The sequence below is a fragment of the Choloepus didactylus genome, chromosome 1 (assembly GCF_015220235.1).
Source record: "Choloepus didactylus isolate mChoDid1 chromosome 1, mChoDid1.pri, whole genome shotgun sequence".
NCBI classification, from domain to species: Eukaryota; Metazoa; Chordata; class Mammalia; order Pilosa; family Megalonychidae; genus Choloepus; species Choloepus didactylus.
In genome coordinates, this window is record NC_051307.1 from 202,021,407 (window position 1) to 202,039,230 (window position 17,824).

Below are 17,824 nucleotides of genomic sequence, written 5' to 3' on the forward strand. Positions count from 1 at the left end.
CATCCTGAGGGCCTAGGCTGCACTGAACAGATGCCCCAGGCCTACATACTACATACTACGTAACTCCCAGAGTGACCGGAATCCCCCAGGCCTGGAGGGATATCCACTGCCAGTACCATCCGAACCAGGTGTCCTGCCACCTAGGGCAAAGGACAGGGGGTCACTAGGAGGACACAGCACAGTAGCAACTAGGTTGAGTGTTAGCATGGTCAGAGTACTCCAAAGTACCATGGCATCACAGTGGATCAAGAATCTGAGGGGAGAAAAGGGGATCACAGCAGCCATTGAACAAGAGGTATGAGGGAGCTGAGGGTACAGATGGAGTATCACCTCCTGTATACTGGCCTTCAGGCCTTGAAGTGCCTGCTTTGCTATCCACAGCCCTTGCTCTGCAGTCTCTGTGTGAGTTCCCACCTCAGCGAACACCCCCAAACATCCAGCACTTGGTCCTGAGCCTTGGCTGTGTCTTCCCTGAAGGGCACAGACACTCAATCAGCATCCCTTCTGTCCCCACACTCTGACCTCCACTTCCAGGCTCCTGGCTCCTCACCTGCTCTGCTGAGCCTCATGTGAGACACCTTCAGCTCTGGACAGCTCCCAATCCATGGTGTCTGGTGTTGGAAGGACACCCTGGATCTGATCCAGCAGGAGGGCAATGCCTGCTACCTTGCCTCGGGGTAGGGGAACTGCCAGCCCACACAAGGCCACTAGCTCCACACTCACAACATCTGTACCTACATCTGTGGGAAAGGGGATTAGGGTCCTTCTTCCTGAACCCTGCTCCTGACCCACCTACCCAGTGGTATGCTGGAGGCTTGCAAGAGCCATTTGTTAATTTTTCAAATCAGTTGTTAATTGGCAGGTAGATTGAAATCAGCCATAGTGGGACTATTTACACCATGGAAATTGGCAAATGTGACAAATAATTCCCCTAGACCCCCAGCACACCAGTGCTCCCAACTGACCTTTGGTAAACCCTTATGAGTGTTCTTCTTTCTGGAAGGAGTATTATGGCAGTATCCTGGATGCCCACCTCCCCTGCCCTCAGCTGTGGACAGACACATGACAAGCAGACATACCTGTGAGGAAGTACTGGATAGTCTGCACAGTTGATTACACATGGGCCATGACAGCCACACCCTAGGGCCCCCTTGCAGGACACCACATCTCCTGGGCCAGGGTTCCTGTGCAGCTTGCTGTTGCCTGGATTTGCTGCAGCTAGTGGGGGTGGATATATGGAATGTGACTCCTGCCACCCTGTGGCCAAGCTATGGTCCCCTGTGACTCCATCCATGGTTCACACCCATGGCCCCCATGGCTCTCTACCACTTGCTGATGCCACTTCAAGGCTGTGACTGCTCTGTCCAGACTGTGGGAGGAGTTGTGGGAGGCAACCAGAGCCCACTGGCAATGAGCAAGGTTCCAGGGTAGGGGGGGAGCCCCACAGGGTGCAAGAATACAGGCCAGCCCAGGTCCCCAAGCCCAACATTCCTGTAAATGGGATGGGTAACCAAGTGAGGAGTGCACATAACAGAGCCCCTGTTGTCCTACAACCAGGCTACACCTACTAGAGAGTCTTCACCCTCCTCCACCTTCTCCTCCCCACCCCTAGTGATCCACCCACCACTCTAGTTCTGATCAGGAGCCCCAGCAACTGTAGCTGCAGCTTATAGACCTTGTCAACCAGCTGCTTCAGTTTCTTCCCCAACATAGCTGTCCCTGTGGGCCAGACCAGCCCCCACAGCAACTGCTGTGTCCATGCTGGAACTCTCAGGTCTGTTCCAGGATGCTGTCCAGTCCTCCAAGTGTGACCATGGGCTGGGCTCTGAGCATGGCCTCCTGGGAAAGCAGGGCCAAGGAAGCCTAGGCCCCAACATCTGCAGGGTTGAGAGGGGTGAATAGAGGAACAGTTCAGGGCTGGGAATCAGCTTTCTGTGGGTGGGTGGGTGGGAATGAGCTTTCTGTGCCCCTAGATTTTCAAGCAAGGGCACCTGGCCTCTTCCTTCTTCCCCAGCCTAGCCCCTGCTCTCGCCTCCTGCCCATCCACCAGCCCACCTGTCCTCACCTTGGCCAGACCAAGCCCTTTACACAGTCTAGCTCTCATGATAATGCTTCCAGGTATTCACCCTGCCCCCTGACCCATGGCCCCCTTTCAGCTACAACCTGTCCTGAAGCCTGCAGTGTCCTGGCCAATGCAGTCACTTCTCTCCCATGGGGAAATGGTGTATCAGCCTGGCCAGAGATGCTCTCTGCTCCATGATTCCTCACTCAGAGAAACCTACCTGATTCCCAGACACAGGGTTCAGGTAGGTCAATCTTTAACCCTCTGGATTCCTCACTCAGGGAAAGTGGCCAAGGAAGCCCCTCCCTACTGATCCCAGACCCCTTTCCTGAGTCCAGCTGCCTACTCTGTAAGTTCTGTAAGTTGCTGTAGGGTGCTCACAGTGGGTGAGGGAGCCTCCAGGAGTGCCTGTGCCTGCTGCAATACCTCCTCCAGGGGCTGCCCACCAGCCAGGCATCCCCAGGCATAGGGCAGCCACCTCCTGAGCCACAGCTTCCAGCTGTTGCAGGAGCAGAGCCAGGTGTTGGTCCCAGGAGTTGAAGCAAGTAGGGCAGGAAGTGCCATGTGGGTCACAACTAGGTGTGATGGAGCCCTGTGGATCACAGGCACAGTCTGCAGGGAAAAACTAGGGTCAGGGCAGGGAGCAGATGGCACTTGCCCCAGCCTCGCTTCCAGGAAGCCCATGATCTGAAGGATGAGAGTGCCTCGTGTGAATGTGAAGGTGTACACCAGCCCTCATCTAAGCCACCTGTCAGAGCTGCCATGGATACTGCCATACTACACGACAGCCTTTGTGCAGGGAAACAGCACAGGGCAAGGGTCAGCCAAGGTCAAGGGTAGAAAGTGAAGTCAGGAAGGTATCCTCTCTGCAGGCATCTCTGGCCTGGCCTTGCCAACACTATTTCCCTACAGTTGTTTTCACGCATATTTCTTTAAGTCTTGGGAGAAACAATAAACATGCTGTGCTCTCCCTGAGGAAAACCCCAACTGTTCCCTTTGCTACTCACATTGAGTAGGTCCTGCAGGTCAGCCTTGCCCCTAGGGTGGAGTGTATGAGGGCCCCCTCACTTCTGCACTCCTGCTCTGGGTCACCCCAATATCCATCCTGTCACCAAGAGCATGTGTGGCCCCCAATTCCTGACTGGCAGGGGCACTAACCTGTGACTGTGACCTGGGGGATGAGAGCACAGACCAGTCAGCAGGGTCAAAGGTCTTCCTTGAGGAGAGAAAAAAAGTAAATGAGTGGTTGAGGTGGCACACACACACCCATGCACAGTCTTCCCCTCCTTGCCTTGCTCCTGCCCCAGGGCCAGGGCCCTCCCCTCCTGCCTTCTCTGGCCTGGCCCTCTCAGCCAATCCCCAACTTCCCTCATAGCCAACCCTCCCCTCCCAGGGACACACTGGGTTCTCATCTCCCTACTTGTTGCCCTGTGTTCCTCCATGTCCTGAGCTGTGCACCCCTGCTATCACCATGCCCTCAACCCCCATGCCTCCCTTGTCCTCTACATCTGATCTCTGCCCTCTCCTTTCCAAGGAAGCAAAAATAGGATACAGGCCTCACCTCACTCAGTCGCTGACCACTCTCCTCCTGGAAACACTTGCTTCCTGTGGCCAAACCTCTCTGCCTGCACCAGCTCTCATTCCTACCCCCTGCCTGTGCCTCCTCACCCTCCTTCCCAGGCACTCCTCCCTCATTCCCCACCATGTTCACTCCTCTGGCCATGGTGCACTCACAGTGGTTCACCCACACACTAACGCACAGCTGCACATGGAGTCACGCACATGCTGTATCATGCCTACTCTTCCATGGGCTCACAGTTAATGTCACACAGGAGCCCACTGCTGCTACACACACCAGGGCTGGTGGTCACACAGATACTCATACTAGCCACAGGTCTGGTATAAGTCTAGGCATGCACACATTTGCATATACCTGGGCACTGCCACATGCCATGTGTCACATGGACTCACTCACTGGGTGACACTGAGGCTGCAAAGTGTGCTGGGCATGGCAGCTGTAGGACTCACAGCCCCAGGGACCCCAGGTTCCAGAAGAGGGGGGCACAGTGGTTGCAGTCCCTACCCAGTGTATAGAGGCAGCAGGGGCACTGCACACTGACCTGGTTGCAGAAGCAGGATTCAGCCCCAGATGGGCAGTGCACAGGGACAGTGCCCCAGGGGTCACAGCTGCAACCTGAGGGAAGGGAAGGCTTGACAGGGTCTGCAGAGGGGAGAAGCCACCCATCCACCCTGAGATGCCCCTACCACACACTCATGCTGGCAGCCCCCCAGGCATAGGGCACTGCCATGGAAGCCAGGCCTGCAGTGGGCACAACCAGAGCCATGGCTGTGCTGCAGATAGCGCAGGCAGTGCCCACTGTGGGGATCACAAGTGGCAGGGTCAAAGGGATCAATATTGTTGTTGCACTGGCAGGGCCGGCATGGACTCCTTCTGAGGTCCCCTCCTGGCCAAGGGCACCCAAAGTAGCCAGAGGAACAGTGGTCACAGTGGGGCCCTGAAGAGAATTGGGGTAGGAGGTTGTCTCAGGTGTCATCCTGTACCTTTGAGGCCTGTAGTCCAATAAACTCTGGCAGCAAGTCTGAGATATTGCTAGGAGGGTGGAGAACACAGTAGCTACCTTACAGTTCATCTTCCTGGCTTATAACATCCATGCTTATAATTCTCCCCCATTTGACCCTCCCTCCCCAGAACAGAACTCCTTGAGGACAGGTGCTTGCAGCTCAGCACACAGACAGCACTGGCAGGATGTGCCATGTGGACCTGATGGTATTGTGAACCAATGGCCAGGACCATGAGTTTGCCACTGCCTCATCTGCATAGCCAGGTGCACAGAGGCACAGGACATGCCCACTCATACTGTCCACATGGCAGGAGTTCCCATGATAGATGCCAGAGCCAGGGTGCTCAGGACACCGGTAGTGCTGGCACTGCTGGCCTGAGCCCAGGGTAGGGTCTCTATAGTAGCCGTCCAGACATCTGGGGGTGATAGCACATGGGCTTGGGCCTGGCTCACTCATCATAACCCCTTCCCAACCCTTCTAGTGGCAGTTCTCACCTCTTACAGTGCTGGCCTATGGTGGCCCCATGGCAAGCCTGGCAGACACCCGTAAGCATGTGGCACAATTCAGCATGTCCACTGCAGGCACAGGGCTGGCAGCGTGGGAAGCCCCACCATCCAGGGAGGCAGTGGTCACAGTGGCAACCTGCAAGGCCTGCCTGGCATGCTCACTGCTCACTCACAGGGTTGCAGATGGCACTAGTGGCACCCTCAGCATGGCAGCAACACTCTGTGGGGGAGGGGCAGGGCAACTGAGCCATACAAGGAAAAGAGATGGCAGGACCGAACCTACCATCCCCTGCCCACCTACCCTGAATGTTCACCACTGCAGCCAGTGGGTCCAAAGCCATAGATCCCAGGCATGCAGTGGTCACAGGTACGACCAAAGATGTGGTGATGGCAGGGGTGCTGCCCACCCAGCAGGGCATACTCGGTGTTCAGTGAACCTTGCAGGTGGCACTCACATGCTGGCAGAAAGCAAGCCAAGATTAGATGAACCTCGTGGTGCCGCCTGCAATCCCTATTCTGCAGCCCCCTGGTCAGGAGCACACACTCACCAAGGCCACCCCTGTAGAGCAAGGCTGAGATACTACAGACCAGAGGGGTACAGGCCTTGGGCATGGTGCTTGAGCACCCCATCCTTGTTGCCTCCATGCAGCCGCCTGGCGGAGCTCTTCCAAGCTTTATGTGGTCTCAGAATTCACAGACTGAAACCCAGGCAAGAGCACAACCTAGCAGTAAGGTGGAGGGCAGCACACTGAGCCCAGGCAACACAAGCCAGCCCTATTCGTGTCAGGCCTCAACACCCCCTCATGTCCCCCTTGTCTCCCAATCTCTTTTATCTCTTCTCTCTCCAATGACCCCAGCCTAGTTCAGGCAACACCATCTCTCACCAGGAATTTTCACAGCAGCCTCCATTTGTACCCCCCAACAATCCTTTCTTCCTATGTCTCTTTCCAGCTCAAAATCTTTCCATGGCTCCCCATTGTCCCTAAGGATAAAGGTTAAGCACTTCTCCTGGCCGACAAGGGCCTGTGAGGCCTAGCTCCTGCCTTTTCTCAACTTCTATGCTTTGCATGTGCTATTCCCCGGCCTGGACTCCATGCCACCCCTTACACTCTCGGCCTATCTCAATTCTTTTGGTGCAACTCCAGGCCTCTGTGATTCCCCACCCCCAGCCCACTGACCCCATCCTGTCCTGTTGTAATTCATGTCTCTCCCAGATGTGGAATGGAACTTCCAAGACCTCACTGAATCCAGAAGAATGGTGCTCCCCTTAGGCCCCCACATCCCCTTGGTCTGCCCTAGATCCAGGTTCATGGAATAGTGTGTTCTGAGCTCAAAGCAGAAAGGTCTGGATAGAACCACAGCCCTACAGGTTGGGGTGAACAGGTGGTAGTCCCAGGGATGGCCCATTTCTGTTGGACTCAGTCATTGTTGTTCAGCATACAACCAATGGAAAGAAGACCAACTTCTTAAATCCCGCTTTGTTTTAAACTAAGTCCCTGTTTTGACTATTCTATGACATGACAATATTCCATATTGGGGCTCTTTCATTTGGTCTCACTGTTGTTTCAAATGTGTTGACAGCATAGTGAATTCTTGCTGTTGGGGGTCATGGGGCACTGCCTACCTGGAACAGCAGCTCTGAGGGCAACAGATGGGCATAGGTGATGCTGGGCAGGGATTGGGTACGGACACCGACCAATGCCTGCCAGTCTCCAGATACCTGGGGTCAGGGGTCAGTGGACACACAGCCACCCCTACCCACCACCCAGCACCACCCATCTGCCTGCCTGCCACCCCTACCAACCACTAACCTGGATCTTATAGCACAGGATGATGTTATACTCCAGGGCACAAGGGAATGTGGGAACCAGCAGAGAAAGACCTACCCCACTGACAACACGTGCAAAATCCAAGCCAGTCCCATAGTGCAGGGCCAGCCCTCTGATGCCCAGGCAGGGGTTCCACTGGCGCCTGAGTGTGAGATGCTCAGGCCACTTCAGGGCCAAGGATCCTCAGGACTTGGGCTCCTATTCCTGCAAGACCGCTGGGTCCTTGTCCCTCCTAAGACCCAATGACCTGTGATCCCACCCTACTCCTCAGACCCCTCACCTTGGGCAGCTGGCGGTTGTGATACACTTGCCAGGCAGGATAGAGGGGATGTCAAGGATCACATTGTCTCTGAAGCCAGGGCCAGAGCTGACCTGGGGAGGTCCCTGGGGCTTGTGTGCAATGGGGAGGGACAAGCCAGGGGTCTCTGGGGGAAAGCAGGTGTCAGTGACCTCCAACATTCTGGCCTTGTCCTCTCCCATACTGCCTTGGGAATATGAGCTCTGTCTGTGACACTGAACCTCTATGTTGACCTCCCACCTGGACTTCCTAATGCTTCCAACCCTGCCCAGCCTCCTCCTCTAAAGAGCTCTCCTCCCTGTTGGTCTCAAACCACTCTGGACACTCACTCCCTCCTCTGAGCCCTAAGGTCTCAGCCTTGATTTCTTCCTGCCCCTGACCTTTCTGGATTCTCACAGGCAGCCGGGGATCAGCTGGCTGGAGGACCTGGCCGAACTCTGCCTCAGTAGTGGCCTGGTCAAGGGCAGTGCAAAAGTGCCCAGATTGGAGTTCATGGCAGTGGCGGCCGCGGAGGTGAAGGCAGCACAGACAGAGGCAGTCCCCTACTGAACACCTGAGCAAGCATGGGGGTGGGGAAGGGCAGGGTCAAAGCCTGATCCCCATAGCTTGGCCCCTAACCCCCAGGTCCTGCCCTGCACCTGTTGCTGTAGGTACCCCCAAAGTCACAGTCACAGGGCCAGCAGCCTGGGGGGAGAGGGGTCACTGCTCAGACCCGAGAACTTGGGCTGCAAGAGACAACAGTTGGGCAGGGGAAATGCAGACAATGAGATCTGGATGGAGATGGGGATCAGGGGCCTGGAAGGTCATATACAGGGACTGTCTGGTAAGGGCAGACAGAGTGGGGAGATGGAGGAGGCAGGGTGATGAATGGCAGAGACTGAATGCTCTCTCTATGCAGCTGAGGAGGAGAGAGGAGACATTAGTGCAACCCTGCTTCAGGAAGGGGAGATAGGAAGGAACTGAGGATGCTGCCAGGGTTAAACAGAAGTTAAACAAAGGGAGGTGAGAGGGAACTGAGATGTTCTTTAGGTGGAGTCTTCCTCCAAACATGTTTGCCATGAAACACCTTTAAACCCAGTGCATAATACTTGTTACCTGTTTAATTGCTTTTGCTTCCAAAGCTCCCACCTGAGGCCATTTGCTGGCACAACCAGCCGAGGCGGTGCTGACTCTAGTGTCAGAACCTTGGCACTTACCCATGTGCATGGTTGTCTAGAGCCACACTGACCACAGCTTTACAATCACCAGCTCCTAGAATATCAGTGCTAAGGTCAAGGTCAAATATGGGGTGGGTTAAGGCTCACCAGACAATGGCTGCAGTCCTATCCACAGACAAAGCGTTTGCAGTGGCAGGCACCACTGGAGGGATCACAGGCATGAGCACCAGGGACCCGGCCCCAGGGATCATACCTGCAGGCTAAGGCACAGGGCTCTCAGGGTGCTAATGGTGCTGCCAGGGAAATACACACATCATTAAAGCAGTGATTGGGAGCAGAATAGGGAGGATGCAGGGCTGGGAGCCCTGTGGAAGGGTCACTCACACTGGCAGCCCTCTGACTAAGGCTCAGGCCATAGTAACCAGCTGGCAGGAGTCGCAACACTGGCCCCAGACGTGGACTTTGCAGCAACACTGCCCAGAGAGGAGGGCATCTGTGTGGGCATCACACAAACCACCTTCCAGGCCACCCACAGGGTCACAGTTGCAGGCTGGATCAGGAGACAAAGGTGAGGATAGAGTTAAGTCAGAGGTTACTGTGGAGCTGAAGGATCAGCGTCAGAGCTGGAATGGGGTTGGAAGACTTACGGATGCAGAAGCAAGGGGAACAGGGATCCTCCCAGGAATCCCAGTGGAAGAAGGGCTGGCAGAGCTCACAGTGATGCCCAGCCATGTTGTGCTGACAGGTGTCACACACATCTCCACTCACATTGCCAGATGTCAGATACAAGGCCATGTCAAAGTGGCAGCTGTGGGTGTGCCCATGGCACTCACATTCTGGGGCAGAACTGTGGAGGTGGAAATGGGATAGGCTGACCCATGGCAGGTATGGCCAGGCAGAGGAGGTTGTGGCACCTACCACAGCAGGCATGGGGTTGCCCAGGCTCTGCTGCATGCCACGGGTGGTCCCAGTGAAGGTCCTGAAAGTGCCCACAGTGGGCACCGACTGAGTGGTGGTGGCAGACACAAAGGCCATGCATCTGGTAGGGAGGAGGGCAGGATGTGTCTGCCTCCATCCCCCAGTCTTCCCACCCTACCGGTCACAGAATACCCTTCTGTGTGACCCTCACCATGCCTTCCACATGGGCTGGGGCCCCAGGTGCGGACTCGCACTCAGAGGAGTGGCTATGGCACAGGCAGCTGCCCTAGACCACAAGTTCACAGAGAGCATAGTAGAAGTAGCATCCTCTGAAGTCTCCCAGGTGCCTGTCACCAGCACATACAATTTGGAGAAGTTCACACAGAGGATGATAACACACAGGAGCTCTGGGGACACAGTCAGACCTCAAGCACCTTGGTCCTCATCCTCCACAGTTGGGACTGGGGGGGGGGGTCCCGCCCCCTTCTCTGCATCCCTGCAGCCACTTCCTCTAGCACCCATGCTGTGGGGTTCCCCATCCCTGGTCCCTTTGTTGCACCCTCCAAGAATGATCACAACTTCCCCACAGTGAGGGTTCTGCCTCTGCACTGAGAATCCCATCCCCAGACCTGATGCTGCTCCTGAGCTAAATTCTGCACATCCCACTACTTCTTGAACACCCTGTTCTGTTGTCTCCAGGTACCTCAAACCTGCTTCACCAACACAGTAAAAGTTCCCACTCCCCAACCCTTCATCCAAATTAGAAATCTGCTCATCCAGCCAAACCGCAGGAAGTATTAGCCTTTTCATCAATTATCTTTCTCACTTTCACACCAGCTGAGAAGACAGTCAAGAGGAAAAAATCTTACTACTTATAAAACTAACTGAACTTTTTTGTCTCTGGGCCCAAGTGATTTCTCTCCTTGATATCTTTCTGTCTGCTCCCCATCAAGCATGACCCAGACAATTAATGGACATTTGTTAAATGAACACATGATTGGAGGGATGAGTCCATGCCTCCTCTCTCTGCTCCACAGTTCAAGGCAGTTACCAAGTTACCAAGCCTCTGCCAGGCCTACTCTCTCTTCTAAGTGGATGCATGAGCAATAGGGGCTGGGGGATCTGCTGTGGAACCGCAGGGTGAGCATTTGGTAATGCCTGGGCCAAGGTGGACAATAGCAGCCAGCGGATACACAGAAAAAGCTGGTTTGGGTTTTGTCCTACTGCTCTGGTACTCTCCTGGCCTGGTTATGGGCTGCCCTGCTGGGTTATGGCTACGTGGTTTTCTCTTGTTCTTTAACAAGACATCTACTTTTCAGGGAAAGGGTAACAACCAGTGGTGCCACCTAGAGACAGCTACAGGGACAAAGGGCACCAACCATGGCCAGGGGCCATGAAACAGGCAGAGCAGGACCAATGACAGTTACCCAGTTAGGGACATAGATCAGGAACGGTGATGGGGACCACAATGAGGGACAGTGATGGAGGCAGGAATGAGAAACCATGATGGTGACCCATGAAAGGGTTCACTGATGGGACAGGAGTAAGGGACAGAGACAGGGGAACAGGGATGGGGAATGGCAGGGGGGTGGGGGGAGAAGGGATCCACCACAGGGGGATCACAACAGGAGCCACAAAAGAGACCATAATGGGGGACAGAGCTGGCTGGCCTGCTTGCCCTGTCACACCAGAATGTGCCCCCAGACAGGGCCTCACTCCTGCTGCAATATCTGGCTCTATCCTGACATATAAGGAATATAAGGATTGGTTGTGGGGGACAGTTACCCTGAATCTCAGGACTGTTAGGGTCCTCCACCTGAATGGCCGGGTCCAGAACTTTGAAAATTATCGGAGGGGAAGTAGACCTGAGCCTCTGGCTTCACTTCAGGACCTAATTTCCACGTCCCCTGGGCCTGACCTTGCCGTCACTGAAAGGATTGAGCTCTGAGTAAAACTGGCCATAGATGGGATCCCAGGAAAGAGGCCAGAGCAGTTGTGGGCAAAGTATTGATCCCGTGCCAAGAACTGCCATGGTCCTCTGAGCACTCAAGGAGCATAGCTGCTGGGTGGAATGTCTGGAAATAAGGGGTGGTTCTTGGATCACTGAGAGAATAACCACTGGTGGCCATCAGGTGGAGAGGCCACTGGGTCAGAGCTTAGCTAGCAAGCCATCACGCTAGAGTGCTGGGTCACCGTGAAAGTCATGACGAGGTAGGTAAAGTAGAAGGTACTTGCTAGGTCCAGCTGGACGGTGGTGTTCTCCACAAGGAGTGGTCAGTGACCAGGCCCTGACCCTGGACCCCAGACCCACACAGATAGGTCCGCTGACACCCACACTGCTCTTTGCCTGCCACCAGGTCTTCTTCCCACCATGGCCACTCCATGAGATCACATTCTCAATGCCATGACCTCCCTGGGCCCAAGAGTCATAGAAGCAGCAATTCTCAGAGTCCTGGGGGGGGGGGACCCAAGGGGACTGACTGGGCACAGTGCAGACCTGTCTCTCCAACCCCAGCAATGCCTTGGATACCTACTGGGCTGAAACCAACCCAAGACAACCCAAATGACATTGTCCCCACACCTAACACCACCAACTGAAGCCCCCACTCACCTCCCCACCTGCAGGTGACTGATGGTACAGTAGGGCTCAGGGCCCCACAGGCCAAAGGTGATGAAGGTCTAAGGTTCTGGCTACAGCCAACAACCAGGTTGCCAGTGGGCAGATAGTAGCTGCCACTTGACCAGCTGGTTGAGGGAAGCATGTCTGGCACCTCTGGGCCAACGGTTCTGGGAGCCTGGACTGAGGAGGTAGGATCTGAGTAGATATAGTAGTACACACCTCACCCCACTCCACAGAGAGGCCTAGAAATTCCTCCTCCCTGCTCTGGCTGGCTCTCTGGGAAAAGTCAAATCCTTACCCAACAGTGGCAGCAGCAGCAGAATGGGAAGGACAAGGCCCAGCACAGATGAGGGTCTTGGGCACTGGAATCAGGCCTGAGAGAGAGAATGCAGTGGGCTCTAAGCTGAACCACCTGCGGGGAGCTGAGTATAGACCCCAAGTCACCCCCATACTCACATAGTGGGTGGAAGCAGAACTGCTAGAGGCAAGGAACACGCAGGGGAGAAGCTACAGCACAACTGGGAGCAAGGGGGTTCCCAGGGCTTGGAGAACAAAGGGGATGCATCCAGGGGAAGGATGTTAATAGCAGCGACCAGATGCAGAATAAAGGACGGGAAGGAGATACCAAAAAACATGCAGAGCCTCTCCACAGGTCCAACATCCAGGCCAGCTGGCGCTAGTGGGGCCCTAGTTCAGACAAACTCAAAGAGGCAGAAAGGATCTGATTCTCATTCAAATGATGCTCCCACCCCCAGCCCTGAAAGGCTCCTTGTCTCTAGGCACCTCTGGGGAATGTCCCCCACCCAGCCTGCCCCAGCAGTCACTATTCAGCCTGGGCAGCTGGCGATTGATTGGCAGATGGGCAGGACAGCTATTTTTGCCCAGGGCCCTGCCCCCCTCTCTAAAGCAGGAAGGGCCAACTCTGCCTGCAACACACAGGCCCTTTCACTGATGTGTTGGGGGATCCTGAGGCTGGACAGCAGAGCCTGGGTGTAGATAGCATGGAGTCCTTGCGGAAAGCCCTGCTGATGGTGGGTGGCCATCATGGAACTCTCCTGGCTCTGCTTCTGCAGGTACCCAGCCCACCCAAAGAAAAAATTCTGTGGTTAGTAGGAGTAGCTTCCATGGACCCACGAGGCAGAGACCTGGACCAACTTAACCCCGAGTATTTCACCACCACTTTAGGAAGTTGAGGTGTTACTTTCTCAAAGAAGAAAAGCAGGTGGAAGAGGCAGCTCAGTTGATTTAGGCTTGGCCCCACCTCAGACAAGCATGGGCAAAGCCTCAAAGTTTCAGCCAGACAAGGCCAGGCTGTCTGTTCAGCCCCCGAGGAGAAATGCCACAAAGCCCCTTCCCTGGCATAGAAACCTGCTGGCCATGAGTTTCCTCATAGGGCCACCTAATACTCGCCTGTGTGGGGACTGTCTGGATACAAACCAGCACAGTCTCAACGGAAAGTGTCCAACCTCAGAGAAGATCTGCACCCCATCCTCAAGGGATATACACACCCACAGAGCCAGTCAAGGTGATGCTGCTGCATCTAAGTTGCCCCCCATCTCTCCTAGAGGAGCCCAGGAGTTGCCCACTCCCACACCACTACCCATCATCCCTTCATTCACACTGATGACCTGCCCCCAGGCTACCAGGACCATCTACCAGGCCTGTTCCTGAGGCCACTTACCTTATCTGCTCAAGTTGTACTGCCCAGAGCCGTAACCCCCCCCACACCCACCCACCATGGAGGGTGGGCACGGAGACTGGGTGGTGGAAAGGTATAAAACGTGATCAATGCAACAGTGGACATACAACTTGAAGAATAACAAGTCATAGCGCATCGCACCATGAGAAAACCCCTCCCGCCCACCCACCCCAACCACCCCACCCAATACCCTCTAGTCTTTGAAAGGAGGCTGGTAGCCACAAGGGCTCTCAAGAGGCACCCAGAGTCCTTGGGTTTGTGGAGTCCATGGGCCTTGCACACTGCTGGCCACACAAGTGGCTAGGCTCAGTCTCCCAAACATTGCTGTGTAAGGGAATCAGGATGTGGAGTATGGCAGCAGTGGCTGGAGCCGGATCACTGGTGAAAGGTTCACTCGAAGGATCTGTTGAGCCTGCTGCCGTACCTCATCATCTGAGGACCTTCTGTCCACCTTGATGGCCCGGAACTTCGGCAGCTTTGCTGTGGCAGGCCTTAGTCGCACCTTAGGGGATGGGAGCCCAAGCCGTGTTCTCTTCTGGGGAGAAAGCTCCTTTGCCTCCTCGGCTCTTTCCCGTTTTTGTCCCACAGTCTCAGGGTGGCTCTTCTGGCCCCTCCTCACAGTCCTGACCTGAATAGACCCCTTGGGCCTACCTCTGCTCCTGGGCTGGGTCCGAGTCACCTTGGCCTTGATTTGTGGTATCTTGGATTTGGCCTTGGCCCGTGCTGTCTTGGTCTTGGCCTTGATTTGCACCATCTTGGCCTTAATCCGTGCCACCTTGTCTTTGGACCGGGCCTTGGCCACCTTGGCTTGGGCAGCCTTGGCCTGTGTCTGGGCCATTTTGGCTGAGGCAGTCTTGGCAACTGTTCTAGCTTTTACCTGGGTAGAGGCAGCTTTGGCCACTGTCTTGGCCTGGGTGGTTTTGGTGCACAGGGCAGAGCCCCCTTTCACTTGTGGGCCATTAAAGGACCCAGCAGCTTTAAAGGTCTTGCTCTGGGGCCCAGAGCCTCGCTGGGGTCCAGCCCTGGGGACTTTGCGAGTCAGACACTTTGGGCTCTTGTTTGTGACTTTTCTGGGAACCTTGGGACAGGGATTCCCTGAACCTTTCCCTGGACCCTTCTGCAGCTTCAGGGGAGAGTCAAGTGACAGCTGCAGTGACTGTGCCTTGTGCTTGGCACTCAAGCAGGGCATGGGGGTCTTCAATGGAACCAGAGCCTCGAGGACAACGGAGAGCCGCATGGCAGGGTAAACGCCTGGATAGAGGTGGGTTGGAAAGCCCACTGCTGCACCTCGGGCCTGGCTAGCACTTGACTGCTTCAGGGAGCTCAGCAGCAGGTTGGTGGTAGCATGCTTGGGGAGGGTTGGTGTGGATGCTTTGGCTAGCCTGCCAGAAAGTGGCATGGGGAGGAGTGTGGCCCGGCCTGCAGGCAGCCGCATGGCAGTTCGGGGAGCACTAGCTGGAGGTGATGTGGCAGCTGGGGTAGGGGCACGAGCTTCCATCTTTGTCTGGCTTGGAGGACTGGCTGTGCAAGAACTATAGCCATAGACATCGCCACTGCGCAAGACAGTGGGTTGGAAGCCATCATCCCGTAGGCCCTGCAGGAAGGCCACAAGTTGGGCCTCTGTAGCACTGAGATCTTGACTCATAGGATTAAACACAAGCAGCGCCTCCTCCAAGGCTTTCTTCCCTGCCGTGGAGATACGCGACCAGGAGTGCACAGCTTTCTCCTCCACATGCTGCACCACCACACTCATGGCATTAGGCACTGCTGATCTGCCTGGGTGTCCACAAACCAGCGCTTGGTACCTCCAAGGCAAGAGGAAAAGAGTCAATGAGAATGGCACTGAGATAAAGTGCCAGGACAGCTAGACAGGTTAATCAGGGACCACACTTCCACAATACCAATTAACATTGAGGGGTGTGGCCGGAGTAAGCAATTCCCTGGGTCAGAGGCGGCTCCCTTCAGAATACAGGCACAGAAGTGCAAAAGCTCCCCAGAGCCATCCAAACTGCTGTTGGACCCGGGAAAGATTTGGGCCTATTCTGTTTTAATTCAAGTCTATATTTTCTGAGATCAAAAACCTAGTATTGCACTCAGCCCTGGGAACACAAGCAATTATCGCTGTCTCAAGGAGCCCAGTCCTAAAGGCAAGACAGAGCCACCATTACAGGTTCCTGGGAGTAACCTAAAGCACCCAGTTCAGTTTGCCAGTGTATCAGGGAAGGAGTCCTAGAAGAGACAAAACCTATCTGGGACATGGTGAGTAAGAGAGGGCCAGATGGAAATGGGACAAAAAGGGGAATAGCCTCTGTAATGACTCCAAGGTGAGAGTCATACCTAGTGTGGCTGCAATCTGAGGTCAGGGTTGGGGGTCTAGCTGGAAAAACAGGTGAGAGGAGGATACCAAAGAGCCTTGAATGCTGGACAGAGGGCCCTTACACCCAGGGGTAAATGTGTCCATGCATATTTCTGTTCCTCCAGCTGCTAGTGTTCAGGTGCCACTGGGGGAATCTCCCTGCCCATCAGAGGTTCTGCTGAGACAAGCCACTCAACAGTCCAATTCCTAGCCCTAGAGTCATGGAGACCAACCCCAAGGAAAGAGCCAGACTCTCCTTCAAGACAAACAAAAAAGCTGATGAACCACAGCTGCCACTGAGGTAATAAGATAGCCTAGTGGCCAGGCAGCCAGATCAAGGGTCTAAGGACAGTGGGAGCCACAGGCTTCAAATACAATGGTGTCAAGTGGACACTAGAGATCTGAGCTGTCCTACACTAGGGCTTGGAGGGCTTCGGACCTCCATACAGATGGATAGAGCTCTCTGGGAACACTCAAGTCTGCTACACCTCTCTGAAGAAGCTGCAGCCATTAATCATGACTAATATCTAAGCCCAATCCACCAGGAGGGCTCCCAAAGGCAAGAGACACCTCCTCTGCTGCATCAGGAGCATTAAAAGATCAGCAGGGATCAAGCAGGTCCCTGGGGCCAGGAGGCACGTTTACACAGCTCCTTTCCACCGCCCTAATGGGGCAGAGGAAGTCTTCAAAATCCCCTGGAGGAAGTGCCTTGGGGCTCTTTGTTTGGAAACATTCTTGGATCCTCAGGTGTCTGGGGTACTTCCTCTCTCCAGAGGCCATTCTCGAAGCACAATCTTTGCACGTGACTTTCGTTCCTTCGTTTGATTTTTTTTTGAGGGGGCGTAGTTCCCAGGGCCGTGAACTGTATATTAAGGAGAAACCTGTTACACCCCCCAGGCGCAGATACTGGGGGTGGATTAGGGACTCCTCCTCCCAGGTTGTCTGGGCTATCGGGAAGGGTCTTCCGGGCCTACCAAGAGGCTCCGGGAACAGAGCCTGCAGCCAGGTCCCTGACTTCCCTTCACACGTGCCCTCCGGGCCGGCAGGGAAAAGTGACAGAGAATGGGGGGCAGAAGAAGCCCCATCTAAGCCTTGGACTAGGGATAGGAGCTGGCTAAGGTTAATCGGGGACCCTCGGGGTGGGGGCCCACGACCCTGGAGCAGAGCGACCGGTCGAGGAATGGGGTGCTCCTGGTGGCCACGCAATGGCGTGGGGCGGGCCCAGAGGGGGCCGCGCGACCCCAGGGTGGGGCCGCTGGGGGCAGGGTGGGGGTGGGGGTCTCGGCCGGGTCGGCAGAGGGCTCGTGTCGAGGAAGTCTTGATCGCCCGGCCCGCCCGCCTCGCCGCCCCGCGGACAGCCACTCCGCGGCACGGCTAGGCCCGCGGCCCCAACCTACCGGCGCCGCCGCGGAGACCCAAGACGCGCCTCTGCGCCGCCTCCGCTGCTCCAACATGGCCGCCCGCTGCGCGCCGGAAATGCCCGGCGCTTCCGTTTCCGGGACCCGGCCCTCCCCAGTGACCCTTGACCCCCGAGACCCCGTTCCCCCGCCACAGTCTGGGGGTGGGGCAGGCTGGACACCAGGGAGGGCTCCTTGGAGGTGGTGGCCGCTGAGACCGTTACAAACCCACCCGGGCCTGTGAGAGTCTCGAAGCAGAGGCAATCGGACGCGGCCTCAAGCAGGACCAGGCGGGAACCCGACTAAGACTAAATTGGGGGCCCTGACTGACACCCTCCTAGAGAGGACCTGGTGGTGCAAAGTCACCTTGGTGGTCAGCCAGGCAAAGCCCTAGCCAAT

The 17,824-nt window shown here is 55.6% G+C and overlaps 1 protein-coding gene and 1 long non-coding RNA gene across 2 annotated transcripts; both read right to left on the reverse strand.

Moving 5' to 3' along the window:
- Window positions 1-1,695: 1,695 nt before the first annotated feature.
- LOC119528790 lies at window positions 1,696-12,308 on the reverse strand. Its single transcript, XR_005215767.1, has 3 exons — window positions 12,272-12,308; window positions 3,221-3,278; window positions 1,696-1,877 (listed from the first exon to the last, which is right to left on the reverse strand). It is a non-coding gene; the product is annotated as an uncharacterized LOC119528790 (long non-coding RNA).
- Window positions 12,309-13,853: 1,545 nt separating this feature from the next.
- On the reverse strand, window positions 13,854-17,486 carry CCDC71 (coiled-coil domain containing 71). The gene is made up of 2 exons (XM_037829052.1): window positions 17,426-17,486; window positions 13,854-15,477 (listed from the first exon to the last, which is right to left on the reverse strand). Exon 2 carries the CDS (start codon window positions 15,423-15,425, stop codon window positions 14,010-14,012), a length of 1,416 nt encoding a protein of 471 aa, XP_037684980.1. The 5' UTR covers window positions 15,426-15,477; window positions 17,426-17,486; the 3' UTR covers window positions 13,854-14,009.
- Between the last annotated feature and the right edge of the window lie 338 nt (window positions 17,487-17,824).

Bases quoted from the DNA above. Each gene is read 5' to 3' on its own strand.
- CCDC71 (XM_037829052.1), bottom strand. From the start codon at position 15,425: ATGAGTGTGGTGGTGCAGCATGTGGAGGAGAAAGCTGTGCACTCCTGG.